We start from the raw sequence: 20244 nt of genomic DNA, 5'->3' as shown, positions 1-20244 counted from the left end.
GTTAGAGAGCAGTAGATTTTGAGATTTGCTATCTGAATGAAGAGAGTTTGATTCACCTTTTTCAGGTTTTATTGGCTCTAGTTTCTTTTATTTCAGAATGATTAGACAGGAAAGCAGGTAATGAGAGAAGGGGAAAACATGCAGGAAAGGTCATCCATTCTTAATTTCCTCTATCACTAAAAGACACTGAAGAGGGTTAAAATGTACTTTTTACCCTTGTACAAATTGATGTTCTGGCTCATAGTGTTATTTTCTCATTGCATGTAGCATTAGACAATGTGTAAAAAAGAAAACCCCCCACTAGTGTTTTCATTCTTTAGACCTTGTGCCCATAAAATAAGATATTTATTCACAGCAGCTTGGTTCCATGATTTAATTTAAAGTTGCATATTTTAAAACACAACTCTTGGAATTTGGAGAGAAAATGTCATTCTATGCGTCTACAAACGAACAAACTTAATCTGAAAAAATAGATTACTATTGTTGTTTCACCAATCAAAAACATCGTACCTTTCATTGTTAATGGAAGACAATAAAAATAGTCTGAAGTTTTGTTTCAACACAGTTGTCAAACTTACACCATTAATACTTCCAGTAAACACTGACTGGATAAATCTTGTAGCTTTAGAAATAGTCCAAAAATTTTATTGATCTCAGGGTAAAGTATGTTTTCCCATAAATTTGAGGTTTGGGTTTATTTTTAAGTGTGACGTTTGCAGGTTTGGATCATTGATGGTTCAATCTGATTTAGAAGATTTTGGAGGAAAAATTGTTTTTCTTGGTTGTTAATAAATAAATGAATGTACTTTATATTCATACCAGTGACAGCAGTAAGTTGTACTCCACTGCTTCTGACGTTCTCAAACACAGAGAAGAGAGTGAATGTGTATCTAGTTCCAGCAGTCAGAGATGTGACTGTGTAAGTTACTGGTCCATCTCCATCTGGTGCTCTGATGTTTGTCTCTGTGCCATTAAACTGGAGAACAAAGCTGGTGGTGTTGTCTCCTTTATTCCACTGTAGAGTGATGCTGCTCTCATCTTGTGTCAATACTCTGAAGGGTTGAGGTTCTAACACACACAAACACAATATATATTCCAATATAAGCATTAGTTTTACCAGACAAAAAACTTATATTTCACATTGGGTTTGGTTAAGGAAATAACTACAATTTATAAAAATGAGTGAATTGTGGTCTGTTTGTGTGTGTGCATCTGCATATACATATTCAAATTTCTTCGTTGTAAAAGGAAAACAGATATTTCTGATTTTTTTTTAAGTTATTGCAACAGTACCTGCACAATATGCCAGCCAACATGCAGATGGCTGTTGAAGTTTGTAGACGTAGAATCCATAACAAAGTTTGATCTGGATGGTGTGTGAGGTAAAATAGCAGCAGGAACCCGACCAAGCGTTACACACAGTGCGGGTTACGATTTCATTAAGCTGGACTGGATGAGTCCCGTTTATCCACAAAGGAGCATGAGTTCCACATCTGTTTACTGCCACACATTTCTCTGGTATCTGGGCGTTGGTCTGACCCAAATAAAAGCGATTCCAACCACTCCAGGACATGGACCGGTCACAGTGTAAGATTGAATTGTCTCTATTCTCTGTTGAACGCCATGTATCGTTCAGTACAGTGTAGGTGTCACAGGGGTCACGACATTCAATAACTCCATTGGTGGTGATGCAGTCTGTGCCTGAAGCACAACATCGACAGCCGGTACAAGAAGCTTCAAATAGAATATGTGGGACAAAACAGAGGATAAACATTATAAGTCTAAAGACACAAAATACTTTTGTTTTATTTCGACTTACTGTCAGATTTTGAGTTAATGAGGGTGTAGAGATTTTCCTGCACCTTTAGTGAGGATATCACTAAAGATGCAGTCAGAGGAAATCATAAAAATTTTTAAAAAAATCATACCTCACTATGAGTTAAATAAACATTAGTGTTAAATCTTGATTTTAGCAGATTTTTAGTATTCATGGTACAACTAATAAATAAAATAATATCTTTTAAATCATTTTCATCAGTAAATCTACCTGTGACAGCCTGACAGCTACATGTTGCTTTCCATTTACAGTCACTTTCTATACATCAGGGGTGTCAAACTCCAGTCGTCAAGGGCCGCTGTCCTGCAACTTCTATATGTGCCTCTGCTGCACCACACCTGAATAGAATAACTGGGTCATTAGAAAGGCTCTGGAGAACTGATCTACACAAGGAGGAGGTAAATAAGCCACTTCATTTCAGTGTTTTGTACCTGTGGCACGTTTAAAAACTGCAGGACAGAGGCTCTTGAGGACTCTAGTTTGACACCCCTACTTTACATGGACTAAACAAATCCTATTCAGGACAAAGAACAGAAACATCTCACATTCCCTTCATGATTGAAAATGTTGATCCTATTGAGAAATTTAATGAGCACTAAACATGTTTCTTTACTTTGTTGACCTTCAGATGAGACTCTTTAATTAGTTGCTACATAGCAAATTTTTGAGTAATTTCTTAAGACTTTAACAGTCTTCGAACAGAAAACTGGGTTATGAGAAATGGGGAAGACATGTGGCAAAGGTCACCAGACCAGGACTTGAACCTGTGACAGTTGTGCTTTACTCCTACGCTACTGAGTCTTTTACATTTTTTTATAGCAGATGGGTCTTGTTCAATGACCAACCAATGGACTGCAGACTAACAGAATTTTGGTGTTAAAAAAGTTTAGCTTTCTTAATGACATGTAAAGTCTTACCAGTAGCTGCAGTAATACTGACTCCACTGCTCCTGACGTTGTCAAGAACAGAGAAGAGAGTGAATGTATAGTTTGTTCCAGGAGTGAGAAAAGAGACTATGTGAGTCACTGGTCCATCTCCATCTGGTGCACTGATGAATGTCTCCACACCATCAAACTGGAGAACAAAGCTGGTGTTGATGTTGATTTTATTCCACTGCAGAGTGATGCTGCTCTCATTTTGTGCTGAAGCTGTAAAGCCTTCTGCATTTGGTGGGACTAAGATAAAAACATTACAAACAGTAACAGGGATATTAATCAGTGTCAAAAAATATTTTAATGTTTGGGTTTTTTGTATTATTTTTTTTACTTGTTAAACAAAAGCAAAAATGTCAATAAGTTTGTTATTTGTTCTGTGTTCCATAACATAATTCTTCCTTTTAAGATGAACAATAGAATTTTTCCTGATGTAAAATTAAGGATTATTTAAAACTGCTTAAGCAGCAAAAATGAGATGCATTACTTGGTTTGTAGCAGACAAATGGCAAACTCAGGCTGCAACTTTCATCCGACCATCTTCCAGAGTCACTAAATGATCCAGCAACACACTGATCACCAGAGGGCTCATTGGGTTCGCCAGCCGCCCAGTTTCGAAACAGAGAGGTGCTTCCATCAGACCACAGGTCTTCCCGATACAGTCCAATCCAAACATTGCTGGCACCTATTAGATTTTTGATCATTTCTTTTTCTGTCTGATTTCGTACACTGCAATGGAAAAAAAAAAATAAACAATCAAATTAAACACAGTATACAAAGAAAATCAATGTGTTTGGTTGTCTTTGGATTTTCCATTTCAGAACAACTAAAAATGGAGTTGTTTTTATTTAACAATACCTGAAATAACAGAAGTCAGAAAAGAAGATGACTGTATGGGAGATTATTGCACGTTATAATCTTAAGTACTTTGTCGTAAATGTTTAGACGATTTTGTATACATGAACTCTCATAAACAGTTAAACAGTGACCAAGGGGGACTGAAATCCCTCCCTTACCAAACCTAAACTTGCACCCTACAGAAGAAGCAACACTGATGGTTCATTCTCACCTTTCCTGAGCTTTATTGATCCAGACAGAATAAAGTCATTTAAAATGCCAGCACAAGGAGTTGGAGATCTTTTTACAGGTTATATGTCTCATCCCATACTGTCACAACATGGTGATAATTTGATTACATTTATATACATAACATATTTCTTATAAAAGTTACATAGGGTTTTAAAGCTTAAAGGTGTACGAACTTTGAATTGTGAGTTTTCTAATTCATATGAAAGTAGCAGTAACTTAAAACTTCATGTTGTATAAACATAATGTCTGAGCTCTGATAGTCAATAAAAATGGTCAAATCATGTAAAAAGAAAAAACTTGGGGTGTTAGCCACTGTATCAAAGCAATATAACTGTATGTTCACAACATAATTTAAGGCTATTACTGCAGTATTGTTTAACTTTTAAAATATTGTTTGTAGCATACTCTTTTGTTCAAATATCAAAAAAATGCATTACAGACCCAGATAGAAAAAAGGCATAAAAGAATAAAATTTCAGCTTGTGCCTGTTTAATGCCAAATGTTTGATGAGATGATGATTCAAGAAAAGTGCTTATGAAAATCACAATAGATTTACAAGCTCTTGAAGAGATCCAGAGTTAAAGGGATTAAACTAGTTTCAAGCATTAATCTTCTTTCAAAGTGATCCAACAGTAAATGGTAAGAACACAAGAAACAGAGTTCCTGAGATCAGGATTCATAGGCAGTTCACTTTCTCACCACACCTAAAACTGAAATATTACAGGTAGTGAGGAATTTAACAGTGGAAAATAAAAACTACTGGTGAAAATGACATCAGGCATGCGAAAAGTGACCAGTGTGTCATTTTCTATCATAGGAGGATATGTTCATTGAATTAAAAAGAGATTAGTTTAATAAACAGGTAGCAGCAGCAGAAAACACAGATAGAAAAACATATGTACGGGAATGATTGATAAACACAAAGCGAAAGCAAAGTATGACAACATTTTCAACATCATAACTGGATTACTACAAACCTAAGGACTGGGGGATTTTCTTACTTTTATTTTTACCTTACTTTACTTCATCTCCAAGTTGATCCAGGACAAAATGCCTCCGGCCGACCCCAAGGACATTAGCAGTATTATACAACGACTTCAGTCTATAGAAATGAAGATCAAACAGCTGGAGGTGAACTTTGAAATCAACACTAACTGTGGAAATCAGACAACTCTTCCTCAAATCAACGGAGAGGTTGTACGCCTCGCATCAAGCAGCTCACCCTGGAACGCTCTGGGTGCCAAGCCGAAGCAAACGTCTCACACCGCAGATTCGATGAGGCGACTGACAGGGAGAACCCCTCACCTGGACGAATCAGCGTGGCCGGCTCTGAGCCGAAACCCACCTTCAACCTCAACACCTGCTCCACCAAAGAAAAACAAACAAGCAGCTGCAACCAAAACGGTTCCACCGACCCCGCTCCCAAAGACAGAGCGACCAGCCCGAGCCTCAAAACATTCTGACTCTGTGGGAATCCCACTGAAAAACAGATTTTCTGTACTCCAACCTGAGCCTCTGAGTGAAACCTCACTTTCAAACATCAACAATGAGGCAAGTCTAACACATCCACCCCCCAAAGCTCCAAAGGACAAAGCAGCTACCAGGAAAATGAAAGGTATGCCAAAAGTGCTTATAGTTGGAGATGAGGCAGTAAATGGAATCAGTCACGTTTGCAATCCCAAGAAAACGAGAGTGATTTCTTTTCCTGGTGACACTGTATCTGATTTAACTCGTAAAGTTCTTTTGCTAACCGCTGATCAGCCAGATATTGAGTCCTTAGTTGTGCATGTTGGAGCCAACGATGTGGCAAAGCAGAAATCTGAGATTCTGAAAAAGGACTTTGATGTTCTTCTGAAAACTATGCGAATGCTGAAAATAAAGTTATTTCTCAGTGGTCCAATTCCATCACCTCAATGGGGAGACGAAAAACACTCCAGGCTGGACATGATAAACAAATGGCTGATTAAAAGCTGCTCTGCCAGCTCAGTGACCTTCATCGATAACCTCTGGATCTATTGGCAGCGCTTTCACCTTTTTGGAAGAAGCGGACGCAATCTTAATAAACATGGGATAAAGTTGCTCACTGCAAATCTTTTTCACTTTATCAACAAGGACAGCAACGTGATCATCGCTTCGACTGGAGACAGAGCGACTGGTTCCCGTCCTCCTTCTCCCCTCCCTCTCTGCTCACCCACTCATTCACAGGATTCACAAGATACACATGAAGAAATGTCTTCTGGACCGGAGTTTCTTAAATTTACAGATGGAATGAATCAACAGGTTGTACTTGGGACGTCTCTCCTTAGCGCTCATGTAGCAGACCTCACTTCATTTAAGCCACCTGACTCTAACGTCCCAGAGGATCCATCACTCTGCGTTTCTGAGGTCTGAGGCCGTGGTCCAGACTTTATCTTTACACCCTTCTTGCTCCAGAATGTGTCTGGCCCCTCGGCACTGCAGAACAGGACATTACCTGTCCGGATCACTACAAGAAAATTTACAAGAAACAGAAACATAAAATACAGGGGACCTAATTCAAACATCAGACTGTTCCCCTGCCTAAAGGAACATCAGACTGAAGATTTCTTGGCCTCCAAGTCACTTAAACTAGCTCTTTTAAATACCAGATCTCTCTGTGCTAAGGCTCTATTAATTAATGATTTCATCACTGAGCATAACATCGATGTTATGTTTCTGACAGAAACATGGTTGAATGATAATAATGAATCGATCGTACTAATTGAATCTGCGCTTCCTAACTACAATTTCTTCAGTGAGAATAGAAAACACAAAAAAGGAGGAGGCGTGGCTTCAATATTTAAGAATACCATAAATTGTAGTAAAATCTCTTTGGGTCACTTCACCTCTTTTGAGTATCTTGGAATTGAGGTTAAAGGCCACAAACGAACTTTGACTGTAACTCTATACAAAACTCCAACTTTTGTGGAAAATTTCTTTACTGACTTGAATGAACTTCTATCTCTTATATGTATTGATTATGATTGTTTAATAATTGTTGGTGATTTCAACATTCATGTTGACAATCCCCAAGGCAGAGGGGCAAAAAAGCTCGCTAATATTTTAGAGACTTTTGGTCTAACACAACATGTCAAACAAGCAACACACACTCAAGGACACATACTGGACCTGGTTATCAGTAAGGGTGTGAATATTTCCAATCTCTCTGTAACTGATGTTGCCCTGTCGGATCACTTCGCTGTTATCTTTGAAAGTTCTTTATCTTTTAACCCACTTGGACAAACAGCAACCATCACAAAACGTTCTCTCACTGAAAACACAGCAGAAACTTTTAATCAAATCTACTCTTCTTCCTCACCCTTAAGCTGTAATGATGTAGATAAGTTGGTAAATGATTTTCAGTCTAAAGTCTCAGATATTATTGATTCCATTGCCCCAGTTAAAATGAAGGTTGTGTCTGGTAAAAAGAAATCTCCCTGGAGAAATGCACAAACAGTTAGATCTGCAAGACAACTCTGCCGCAGGGCAGAACAAAAATGGCGTAAAACTCCACGTTCATTGTGACATCTATAAAGAAAGACTATGTAACTATCATTTAACACTAAAACATGCAAGAGAGGCTTTCTTTGCAGATGTCATAAACAAAAACATTAACAATGCTCGAGCTTTATTTGCAACAGTTGACAGAATCACAAACCCTCCTGTGATGTTACCGCCTGAATTCCAATGTATTGCTGCCTGCAACCAGTTTTCCAGCTTCTTTTCAGAGAAAATTCAAAAAATCAGAGGATTAATCTGCACATCCACTATAAAGCCAGTACTAATGCTGTGCCCAAACAAAACAAATACAGGAAAAATGACCCAATTTCAACTACTTAATTATAAAACCCTACAGGAAAATATAAGTCAAATAAGCTCCAGTTCCTGCTGTCTGGATGTTTTACCCACACATTTCTTTAAGAAAGTCCTGCCTGTTATTGCTGCTGATCTGATCCAAATAGTAAACTCATCGCTCTCATCAGGCGTTTTCCCCCAGGCTTTGAAAACACCAGTAATCAAACCACTTATAAAAAAGATCAATCTGGACAAATCACTAATGCTGAATTACAGGCCGACCTTTGACCTCCCATTCATCAGCAAAGTTATTGAAAAAGCTGTGTGTAAACAATTAACTAGCTTCCTAACTATAACCAACCTCTTTGACTCCTTCCAGTCTGGTTTTCTTGCTCACCACAGCACAGAGACCGCCCTCGTAAAAGTGTTCAATGACATCCATATAAATACGGACTGTGGCAGAACCACAGTGCTGGTTCTGTTGGACCTCAGTGCAGCTTTTGACAATGTTGACCACGACATATTACTGAATCGACTGGAGAGTTGGGTTGGACTCTCCGGTCCCGTGCTTAACTGGTTTGAATCTTACATAAAGAACAGGGATTTCTTTGTTTCAATTGAAAACTTTTCATCAAAGAGGTCAAAGGTCACATGTGGGGTACCCCAAGGTTCCATCCTAGGACCCCTTTTATTCAATATTTATATGCTCCCACTAGCTCAGGTTATAACAGGAAATAATATTAGCTACCATAACTATGCAGATGACACACAGCTCTACACTATGATGTCACCAGGTGAACTTTGACCTCATCCAATCACTGAACAGATGCTTAGAACAGATAAATGTGTGGATGTGCCAAAACTTTCTCCAGCTGAACAGAAACAAAACTGAAGTTATTATTTTTGGACCTAAAGAGGAACGATCTAGAGTCAATGCACAGCTTCAGTTATTACAACTGAAAACCAGCGATCAGCCCGAAACCTGGGAGTAGTGATGGACTCTGACCTGAACCTCCAGAGCCACATAAAGACAGTCACAAAGTCGGCCTTCTATCACCTGAAGAACATTTCCAGGATTAAAGGACTAATGTCTCAGCCAGATCTAGAGAAACTCATCCATGCGTTCATCTTCAGTCGTATTGATTATTGCAACAGCGTCTTCACAGGTCTGTCCAACAAATCAATCAAACAGCTGCAGCTGATCCAGAATGCTGCTGCTAGCGTTCTCACTAAAACCAGGAAGATAGAGCACATAACACCAGTTTTAAAGTCCCTCCACTGGCTCCCTGTAGCTCAAAGAATAGACTTTAAAATACTGTTGTTAGTTTATAAATCACTGAACGGCTTAGCACCACAATACATTAAAGATCTGCTTTTATTGTATCAACCTTCCAGACCTCTCAGGTCTTCCAGTTCTGGTTCTGGTCTGCTCTGCATCCCCAGAACCAGAACCAAACGAGGAGAAGCAGCTTTCAGCATCTATGCACCACAAATTTGGAACAAACTTCCAGAAAACTGTAAAACAGCTGAAACACTGACTTCTTTTAAATCTCAACTGAAAACCCACCTGTTTAGAATTGTATTTGAAATGTAATCAATTACAAATTTATTCATGTAACTTGACTTAATGATTGATTCTATATTGCATTGTGATTCTGTGTTTGTAATGATGTAAAGCACATTGAAATGCCTTGCTGCTGAAATGTGCTATACAAATAAAATTTGATTGATTGATTGATTGAACAGATACCCGAGTTACCAGAAATACAGGAATACAGCTTGCATAACTCAGCAACAGGAGTAACAAGAAGTAAATGGAAAATAGTTGACAGAAACAATACACTGTCCTTAGTGACAAAATAAACCAGGACCAAGTATCTATAAAGAGAAAGAATAATGTCAATGTCTTAAAGCACAAAAAGCCCAGAAGAAAACATCTGGAATATATGAACTAGAACTACAATCCCTCTCTCTATAGATTATTAGATATTAATGTAGTATTTGCTTTAAGATATCGTCTTGTTATTTACCTGGCCAGATCAACATAATTGGCACGGCAGAATTTCTGAGCTTCTGTCCAGTTTAGTGAAATGGTACTCAAAACATAGGATGGTGATCCACCTACTGTACCTGTAAATATATAGACAAAAAGTAGAATAAGAAAACCAAAAGAAAATAGACTTTATATATATATATATATATAAAGTCTATTTTCTTTTGGTTTTCTTATTCTACTTATATATATATATATATATATATATATATATATATATATATATATATATATATATATATACACACACAGTACAGACCAAACGTTTGGACACACCTTTTAATTCAATGAGTTTCCTTTATTTTCATGACTATTGACATTGTAGATTCACACTGAAGGCATCAAATTATGAATAACACATGTGGAAATATGCACTAAACAAAAAAGTGTAAAACAACTGAAAATACCCCTTATATTCTAGTTTCTTCAAAGTAGCAACCTTTTGCTGTGATTACTACTTTGCACACTGTTGAGGCGCTTATCAAGTTCAAATACATTTTTCATATGCTTTCACACACTGCATTCTCATATTCTCACACAAAGGCCCTTTGTAATTGTAACATCTATAGAAACTCCTCAGACTCCCGTCTCCCAGGAAATAGAAACTTAGTTGATAAAATGACGTAAGACATCAGATGACCACCAGGTGCATCCGTAGTATAGTAAACGAATCTTCCCGTTTTGGATCAGATGCTGTATAGACTCGGTCACAGAAACATCTAGTCTGTAAGGGTAAGCGTCTCCTTTTTTAGCGCTAAAAAAGAATAAAATAAGTAAAGTCTGATTACTTGTACTGGCTGATTTTCTGCTCTGTGTGCGGTACATTTTTGATCCATTTTCAACAACACACTCTGCATTTTCTTGATGAGCTTCAAGAGGTAGTCACCTGAAATGGTTTCCACTTCATAGGTGAGCCCTGTCAGGTTAATAAGTGGGATTTCTAGCCTTATAAATAGTCATGAAAATAATGAAAACCCATTGAATTAGAAGGTGTGTCCAAACTTTTGGTCTGTACTGTATATATATATATATATATATATATATATATATATATATATATATATATATATATATACTTACCATTGTAGCACACAAAATGCAATGTTACTTTGCACCAATTGTCATCCCATTGGCCTCGACTATTAGAAGAGCTATAAATCTGAACACAGCGCTGTTGTCCTTCATAATCGTTGGGTTCGTTAGGTGCCCAGTTCCTAAATGAATATTCTCCAGGACCATAGAAGCTGCTGTCATTTAGGGACCATTTCCAGGTGTTTAAATTGTCTTCATAGAGACCTATCCATGCCTTGCCTAAATAATAAAAAAAAAAAAGTTATATTTAGAAGATTCAGAAACATGTTTACTGTTACATATATTAAGACTTTCAGCAATACTGATAAAAAAATGCAGGGTTTGTGTTTATACCTGTGTTGTCTTCCTTTTTTCAAATTAAAAACCCACCTGTAGTATTGGAGCTGGTACTTAAAAAATCATCAACATCAGCTGTGCTTTCAATGGTGGCCAGATCAGTGTAGTCCCGTCTGCAGACTCTCTGAGCTTCTGTCCAATTAAGTGAAGTGTTCACAAAGTAGTACTGACGGCTTTGGGCACAGGCAACACTGAGCAGGGCGCCTGAAATAAAACCAATTAAACTGTAACAGCATTGAATTACAAAGGAAAATGTCAGCAAAAATAGCGATTAAAAGCATTTGATTATTATTAGTGTATCTAAATAAGATGTGGAGATTTAAGTTTTGTTCAGCAAGAGTCACTGTCAATGTCAGGGCCGTGCAGAGACCTGTGGAGGGGCAGGGGCTCAAAGCTAAAAAGGGCACATTGAACAAGATCTTAAAACACCGAACAACATAGCAACAACCCAAATTAATCAAGAATTTAATTGAATCAAACTATATTATTGCCATTATGTGGGGACAATGCAAAGCAAATGTAGTCTATTTTCCCCAACAGGTATAAAGTTTCTGTTTCTGCTGCTAACAGTCATGGAGGGCTGAGCTGATCTGAGACTGTAGCTGTTAAACAGACCATTGGAGAGAAGGTCAAAGGTTATAAAGCTTTGAAATAAGGAAATTTGCTGCCATTTTACTAATTAAGCCCTGATAATATCTATTTAACCTCCACAACAACTTGGCTGCAGACTGCTTTATAGATCAAAAAAGCTCAAAGGGGTTAACTCTATATAATAATTTGATATTAGCAACTCTGAGATCTAGAATTATAAGACTGGGATATCAAGGCAAAGAAAACTCAGTAGCTGCTGGTAGGAGCCATTCAGGGGCCCCTAGAAATGGTTTAATTGTAACACAGACTATAAATCTAAACCTGTAGCATCATTTGTAGAAAATGACAATGTCATAAAATTTTATTTAATGCATTCAGCTGAGAAAACAAATTATACACTTAGGATTTAATTAGGAAGTTTACTTTGTAAAAGTTTTAAGAATCATCTAGATAGTTTGATTGTTGTGTTACCATGGCTACAATATGGTGTAATCTTTGTGAGCTGGGTTTTTCACAAATACATCACAGCAAATAACCAATAATCATTGATTGATTTTAAACTCGACCAATAAACCTGGTCTCCCTCTCACAGACTTCACCTTATCTATATTTAAACATGTTAGTGATGCTGAGGTTCTTAGTAGGGCGGGTTTTGGGAGGCGGGGGCTCTGTCTAAGGCCCCATGTTACCTTGGGCCAGCCCTGCATACTCATACTTGATGCGCATCTCTGGAAAACCACCTGGAACCCCCCGGTGGTCCCTATGTCAGTCCGCCAATGCTTTGGGGTCATTTTGATTCATTTCATTGTGGCATGTTTGGCTTTATGCTGCGGTTCTAATTATTGCTACAATATTTTCTCTGATGTTTATCTTGTGAACTCTAAATGCTCTGGGCCGAATCTTCCTTTAACACTTGAGATTCTGCAATAACTTCGATTCCAGCCACGAACCTCCAGCCCAGATCCCGTCAGCAGTGGCTTTAATCCGCTCCCCTCCTTCTCACCATGGACCTGGTGTCTGAACAACATGGAGGCTCTGAGTGTCATTATTAGACTGAGGGCAGCCAGACTAGTTTATTTTGCTAAATTATCATATTTAGCTAAATATTATTGCTGAGGGGCACAAACAGGCCTTCTGACATACAGATAAATTTTTTTTAAAAACTCAAAAAGGGCACTAGGGGCATCAAGGATAAAAGGGGCAGAGGCTCAAGCCCCTTTCCGACCCCCGTCTGCACGTGCCTGGTCAATGTTGACATTCAGGTCTACAATTTGTTTGTCCTAAAACCTTTCTAGAATTTGTTTTAATGCAATATCCATGATCTTTGTAGTTTAAAAGGATTTATTGAACTTGGTAAACATGAAGGAACCACAAAGTAACCTTCATAGCTGGTTTGTTAATCTCCAGACCGATGGAGTCAGTGTTCTGGCACTCACACACCTGAGTGCAATGCTTTATGAGTTCCTCAGCAAATACCCCTGGCAATTAGTTAATATTTTTTGCAGATCAGCTTCCCTGGAGGACATACATCATAGTTCCTATATGATTTCACCTATAAATTTGTTTTAGAGCAAAACTACTAACAGTCAAAATGTGCAAAAATCATTAAAATATATATATTTATTAATTTAAAACAAAAGAAGGTATACAATTAAAACTAGATATTTACATAAAATGTATTAAAAATCTATTTTCTACATACTGAACAAGGAGAGAGAATAGTTTTCTTCAAGCTAACTAAGATTACTATGATGCTAAAATATTGGAGAAAGCCCAGTGGAGGATGTTAAAAACATTAACTTTTGGAAAACAATGTTAGAGTATGGAATATGGAGGTAAACCTGTGGATGTATTTTAAACACACTACTTACTGAAGTGACATCATGGAAAAATGAAAACAAGTCGGTCAAAATCAGAGGAACAGAATAAACAAATCTGGTTCGTCTGGTAAAATTTCCAGATGCCTGAAAGTGCCCACTTCATTTTCAAATGAAACAAGTATAAGCAAGTATCATTTGAAAAGTTAGCCATCGCCGGTTAGGAGGTAAACAAGGTTTGTCTCCTAGAGTAAAACATGATCTGCTACATAATTTGGATATTAGCTTCAGAACAAAAGCTAAAGACCTTAAAAAGATATTGAATAAATCCGCTTTGGACTTTCCTCTGTGAAACGAGTCCCTTACCAACACTGGATAAAAAAACAAAATGAAGAAGTCAGATTACCATCTTAAAATACAGAGGAACAAATATCTTTATCTTTAGTGATAACTGAAGTGTTTCCATTATGTCTCATGTTACTTTTGGATGAATAAAGCAGAAGCTTGAAAAATGCAGAACACCAGTTTGGGTGTTTTACCACACGAGGGAGTGGTGCACTTCACAAAATAGGATTGTGAAGAAATTTAGTAGGAAATATTACAGCAATAATTAAAAACAACACACTGTTTTGTCTTGTCTTATGGTAAGCCCATAAAATGGGTTTACCATAGTCGTGTTGTTGAAAGAGCAACTTTTAAATAATGGTATGGAAATACATGCAAACCTCTGAATATAATCAGAATTTAAAATTTTAAGAACAATATTGGTAATTCTAATGGATTAAAAAGTTAAGGATATGTTGAGTCAGATTTCAAATTCCATGAAAGAGGTGTACGGAGCTTTGCGCCAGAAGTCCATTAAAATGCATCTGCATCGTTTTAAACTGTGTGATTGTGAGCGTGAGTGGGAATAAAAATAGCAATAGGTATTTTGTTCCATATAACACAGTAGGAGTGTAACAGGTAAACCTTCTATGGATGCAAACTCGACTAAAAACCCACCTGTTTAGGATTGTATTTGAAACGTAATCAATTACAAATTTATTGATGGAACCTGACTTGATGTCGTGATTTGATTGTTGATTCTATGTTGCATTGTGTTTCTGTGTTTGATGTGATGTAAAGCACTTTGAAATGCCATGCTGCTGAAATGTGCTATACAAATAAAATTTGATTGATTGATTGATTGATTGATTGATTGGTTGATTGATTGATTGATTGATTGATTGATTGATTGATTGATTGATTGATTGATTGATTGATTGATTGATTGATTTAGGGTCAATCAGTAAGGAAAAAAGCCCAATTGATTGTCTTTGTTTATATCTGGTTTTGGTTGAGTTAATCCTGGGTAGATATCCTCTCCATTAAAGTTGTTTAAGAAAGAAAGACAGAACATGCAGGCAGGTCCCTGCTGGGATATGAAGCTTGGATTCCTTGCTTTCAGGGGAAAGTGCTAATCACATATCCAGAGTTTACCTGAATATTTTCAACATACAACTTAGTTTTAACTTTTGTTTCACTTTGCCTCTCTGTCTGTTTCCCATTGTGTAAAAATGACTAAAAAAAAATTATTAGAAGCCAGAAAAAAATGTGCATGCTTATTTTCAACACAGAATTTGATTTCAGCCTTTTTCTTACTTTTCCTCTGTGTCTCAGTTTCCTATTGTGTAAAAATGTCTAAGAGAATAAAGATTTTAAGAAACTAGAATAAGAAAACAGACACGAACCTGTGAACCCAAACAGGATCAGCCTGTAAGCCATCAGTGAAAACTTGAGATAAGTTAAAGTATCCGGATAATATCTTCTAAATCCAAACACTATGAATGTATTTCACAAATTGCACATGCTAACACCCTACAACCTGCAAGGCAAACAATAACAAAATCTTGAGATGCTCTGCATGTTTAAAGGTATTTCAGGTGGGTGTGGCTTTCATGGAAGAACTGCTTTTAACTGGTCACCAGTTAAAAGCAGGTGGCCAGTACACTTGGCAGTACAAGAATGAAGATGAACATAGTTTTAAAACAAAAAATGTCACACAACAAAGCATAGATGTGTCACTTGATGCGCCAGTATTTAACACTACCAGAGTTCATAGGAATTCACTTTGCATTAAGGCTGTTTTATCAAGAGTCAATTGCCAATATAATAATGTGTGAGACTAAAAAGTCATGTAAGCAGGTCGTCAGCAGCACAGGAGATCATACTCTGTGTGTTTTTTTTTCTCTGAAGATGTCAGAAGAGTGAGAGTCCAGTCATCTGTAGAAATATTCAGATTACGCTGCAGTATTACTGTTGATTGAGACACAAACATGAAACTTTAAGTAAAATTAGCAGAATGCTCAAATTCTTGGTGTCGGAACAATTGTCTCATCTTGAAGGTAACCTAAATAAATTAGGTGATTATAAACTGTAGGAGAAATAGAGAAAATGCCAAACACATTTTCTATTGTGTAAGAAAAAGTGCAAATATTTTGGTGTTAATCTAGATTACAGTCTGGATTGGCGAGAACATTATCACTGAGACTGTGTGAGTTACTGATTCATCTCCATCTGGTGCTGTGATGAATGTCTCTGATCCATTAAACTGGAAAACCAAACTGGTGCTGTTGTTGATTTTATTCCACTGCAGAGTGATGCTGGTCTCATCTTGTCTTGAGAAAATCTAAAGAACTTAACATTAACAATTTAACAAAAACAAGCAAGGCAAAAAAACAAAATGTGTCTTGAAACCTAGTGAAACCAGCAAATGTCATGATTGAAACATAAAAACAAACATAAGAAGAGGATTATTATCTTAACAAGGAAGCACCTCTTCAAATCCAGTAAGTATAGCTTAATGCACTGGTATTTGTTTTTACGTAATAAAGCTCTCAAATGTAAAACAAAAAGCAGTAGGTGTACGTAGGTGAAAATAGGCGCAGCGACAGATATATGTTAAAGTTATGCTTTAAATAACCACTAAAAGCTCTAAATTATTTGAATTTAGTTATTTAAATAAGTGCACAAATTGAAGTTGACAGACTCTATATCTGTGCATAGATCATCTCAGCATGAGTCTGATTATAGCAAACATTTCCTTGTTGTTAAACTTAAGGTTCCTGACAAACTACATTCCTCAAAAACAAATAACCAGAACTTCTTTAACTGAAATGAATACCAGTCATTTCTTTATAAAACAGTATACAGTAGTTGTTTTTGTTAGGATAGAAAATGTATTCTTTTAAAGAGATTATTGTGGATACTCGTAGAACATGTGACTATTTTTTGTGTAAAAGCAAAGGCATTTTCTAAGAGGCAAAACACAGTAATCAATAACTGATAATGTTTATACATCAAAAGGTATTTGACTAATAAAGTTATCCAAGATGTAAAAAGAGATGGAGTGGAGCAGATATTAAGAAGAACCTTAGTCTACAATAAGGATCTTTTTGTTTCACGATGAATTATTTTAGTTTTGCTTTAACATCAAATAAACTTTGGCACATTAAGGAAACTGCTGGCTGTTTGTCATCTCCAGTCAGTTGAAGAATGGAAAATGATGAATCATGAGACTTCATGGTTCTCTTGTCCTTCAGTTGTTTGTCACTGAAAAATTGCTCATGTTTTCATTGAGTTGAAACTTTGTCATGGATCTAATATAATGGGGCAATAACATTGTGGAAACTTTGGGGACTTTAGATTCCTAGAGGCAAACATTATTTTTACATCTTGAATTTGCTTATTTTCCTCTGCTCCATAAAAATCCTCCTCATATTAATTTGTGAACTTTCCTCACTCTTACCCCCAGAACTGAGCCACCATGTAATGTCCAGAATATTTGATTCCAGTTGTCATTATATTCATTATTATCATCTTTCATAAACCTTTATTTAAGCTTTCTCCTGAGAGCGATCATGAATGTGGATAGAGCACCGTAACAAAACTATGACAGACAGAAGAACAGGGAAGTGCAGTACAAGCTTTCGATGGGTGGAGAGTTAATGATGGAAAAGTTTGTGTGCAGGGCATTCTGAAGAACTAGGAATTACACGAGTATTTTTTACTTCCTGTTGAACAACTAGCAACGTGGTACAGTATTCATTTTGAAATTTGGTTACCTGTTATTGAAAATAAACATTCATAAAAAGTGCTAAAATTGAGTGTGATTCAATGCTTTATGGTAAAACAATTGTTTGTGCATGTGGATCTTTTAGACACTCAATAGTAGTGGGTTATGGAAATCTTAAGAAAACCAAACTCCTATCTTTTCTAGTCTTCTGGGCCTTTTCTAGGTTAATTTAAAGCCTTTTCTAGGCTTAAATTAGCCAAGAAAAGGCTTTAAATTAAAGCTTAAATTAAATTTAAGCTTAATAGCTTAAGCAGGCTATTAACCTTTTAAAATATTCGTCACTGCTCAGACAGAAAGAAAGAATATAGACAACTTGTTGTGCAATTCAAATGACCATAGGCCTATAATATATGACAGTCAACAGTCCATTGCAAAAATACCTTGTAAACTGGAACAGACCTGCACTTCTGCCAGTTCAGGACTTTTGTTGTCCTCAATCAGTTAAGAAGCAGGATTACATGTAAAAATTTACTGTCTACTGTCAGAGTTCATTCATTTGCCTTTACATAATTATAATTATATAAAAATACTGCTGTAAAAACAATTAAAAATGTGATCAAAAATAAAGATGACTACATCTTAATTTTCCAATTGGTCCTGTTGGTCATCATGTGTAGCTATGGGAAATCTACCTATAGTGTTGATAGGCTACCAAGCACTGGACAAGTTTAAGATATAATTTTCAAAGTTAATTCTTGTAGAAATTTATTGGCAAACTTATGATCAAATTCTTCTGAGCAGGTGGAAAAAATCATAATTATCATAATTACAGTTGACAATTTTCTCACTGCTTGATTGCAACCATGTGGTAATCCTTTTTTCTTGAGGCTCTAAGGGCAAAAGGAAGAAACGGGAGAAAGAGACCAAAAAGCAAAATAAAAATGCAGCAGACAATTTCTTGAAAATATTTATTTGATAAGCGTCACTCTGCTGCTACGTCTGTGTTTTTTGGAGCTTTGAAAAAAATTTATTTTAAATGACTTTTATGAAAAACAATGTTCCAGTAATCTACATAACTTAGTGCATGTAGTACTAAGTGTTGGAACCTATTGCCCATTTGCTGACTGCTTCAATGTTTTTAAGCAAATTTCAATACTTTGAAAACTGTTGCAAAAAAAAAAAGTCTGAACTAGGACGCTACTCTTAGTTTCACACAAAAACATAAAAACATATACACTCTCTACCTGTATTTAAGATATTGTTATATAACATGGAATTTACAAAAAATGAAAAAAACAAAAAACAGACATATGAAGAGAATTGTTATCTTAACAAGGAAGCAGCTCTGCAAATGCACTATTTGGTATTTGTTTTTACATAATGAAGCTCTCAAAAATGTAAAACAAAAAGCAGTAGGTGTAGGTAGGTGAAAACAGGCACAGCCACAGATATATGTTAAAGTTATGCTTTAAATAACCATTTAAACCTCTAAATTATTTGAATTTAGTTATTTAAATAAGTGCACAAATTGAAGTTGACAGACTCTATATCTGTGCATAGATCATCTCAGCATAAGTCTGATTATAGCAAACATTTCCTTGTTGTTAAACTTAAGGTTCCTGACAAACGACATTTCTCAAAAACAAATAACCAGAACTTCTTTAACTGTAATGAATACCAGTCATTTCTTTATAAAACAGTATACAGTAGTTGTTTTTATTAGGATAGAAAATGTATTCTTTTAAAGAGATTATTGTGGATACTCGTAGAAGATGTGACTATTTTTTGTGTAGAAGTAAAGGCATTTTCTAAGAGGCAAAACACAGTAATCAATAACTGATAATGTTTATACATCAAAAGCTATTTGACTAATAAAGTTATCCAAGGTGTAAAAAGAGATGGAGTGGAACAGATATTAAGAAGAACCTTAGTCTACAATAAGGATCTTTTCGTTTCATGATTAATTATTTTAGTTTTGCTTTAACATCAAATAATCTTTGGCACATTAAGGAAACTGCTGGCTGTTTGTCATCTCCAGTCAGTTGAAGAATGGAAAATGATGGATCATTATGTTTGTCACTGAAAAATTGCTCATGTTTTCATTGAGTTGAAACTTTATCATGGAACTAATATAATGGGGCAATAACATTGTGGAAACTTTGGGGACTTTAGATTCCTAGAGGCAAACATTATTTTTACATCTTGAAATTGCTTATTTTCCTCTGCTCCATAAAAATCCTCCTCATATTTATTTGTGAACTTTCCTCAGGTGTTACCCTCAGAACTGAGCCACCATGTAATGTCCAGAATATCTGATTCCAGTTCTCATCATATTCATTATTATCATCTTTCATAAACTTTTATTTAAGCTTTCTCCTGAGAGCGATCATGAATGTGGATAGAGCACCGTAACAAAACCATGACAGACAGAAGAACAGGGAAGTGCAGCACAAGCTTTCGATGGGTGGAGAGTTAATGATGGAAAAGTTTGTGTGCAGGGCATTCTGAAGAACTAGGAATTATACATGAGTATTTTTTACTTCCTGTTGAACAACTACGAGGTACAGTATTCATTTTGAAATTTGGTTACGTGTTATTGAAAATAAACATTCATAAAAAGTGCTATAATT

General features: G+C 36.2%; 1 protein-coding gene across 1 annotated transcript; it reads right to left on the bottom strand.

Annotated features, from left to right (window-relative positions):
- Positions 1-648: 648 nt before the first annotated feature.
- LOC116732488 (uncharacterized) lies at positions 649-15415 on the bottom strand. Its single transcript, XM_032582708.1, has 8 exons — positions 15291-15415; positions 11186-11356; positions 10805-11035; positions 9702-9801; positions 3257-3498; positions 2755-3012; positions 1294-1734; positions 649-1068 (listed from the first exon to the last, which is right to left on the bottom strand). The coding sequence occupies exons 1-8, from the start codon at positions 15322-15324 to the stop codon at positions 701-703; spliced, it is 1845 nt and encodes a 614-aa protein (XP_032438599.1). The 5' UTR covers positions 15325-15415; the 3' UTR covers positions 649-700.
- Positions 15416-20244: the final 4829 nt, after the last annotated feature.

This window comes from Xiphophorus hellerii, chromosome 14 (genome assembly GCF_003331165.1).
Source record: "Xiphophorus hellerii strain 12219 chromosome 14, Xiphophorus_hellerii-4.1, whole genome shotgun sequence".
NCBI lineage: Eukaryota > Metazoa > Chordata > Actinopteri > Cyprinodontiformes > Poeciliidae > Xiphophorus > Xiphophorus hellerii.
This window is presented reverse-complemented; position numbering and strand designations above follow the sequence as displayed.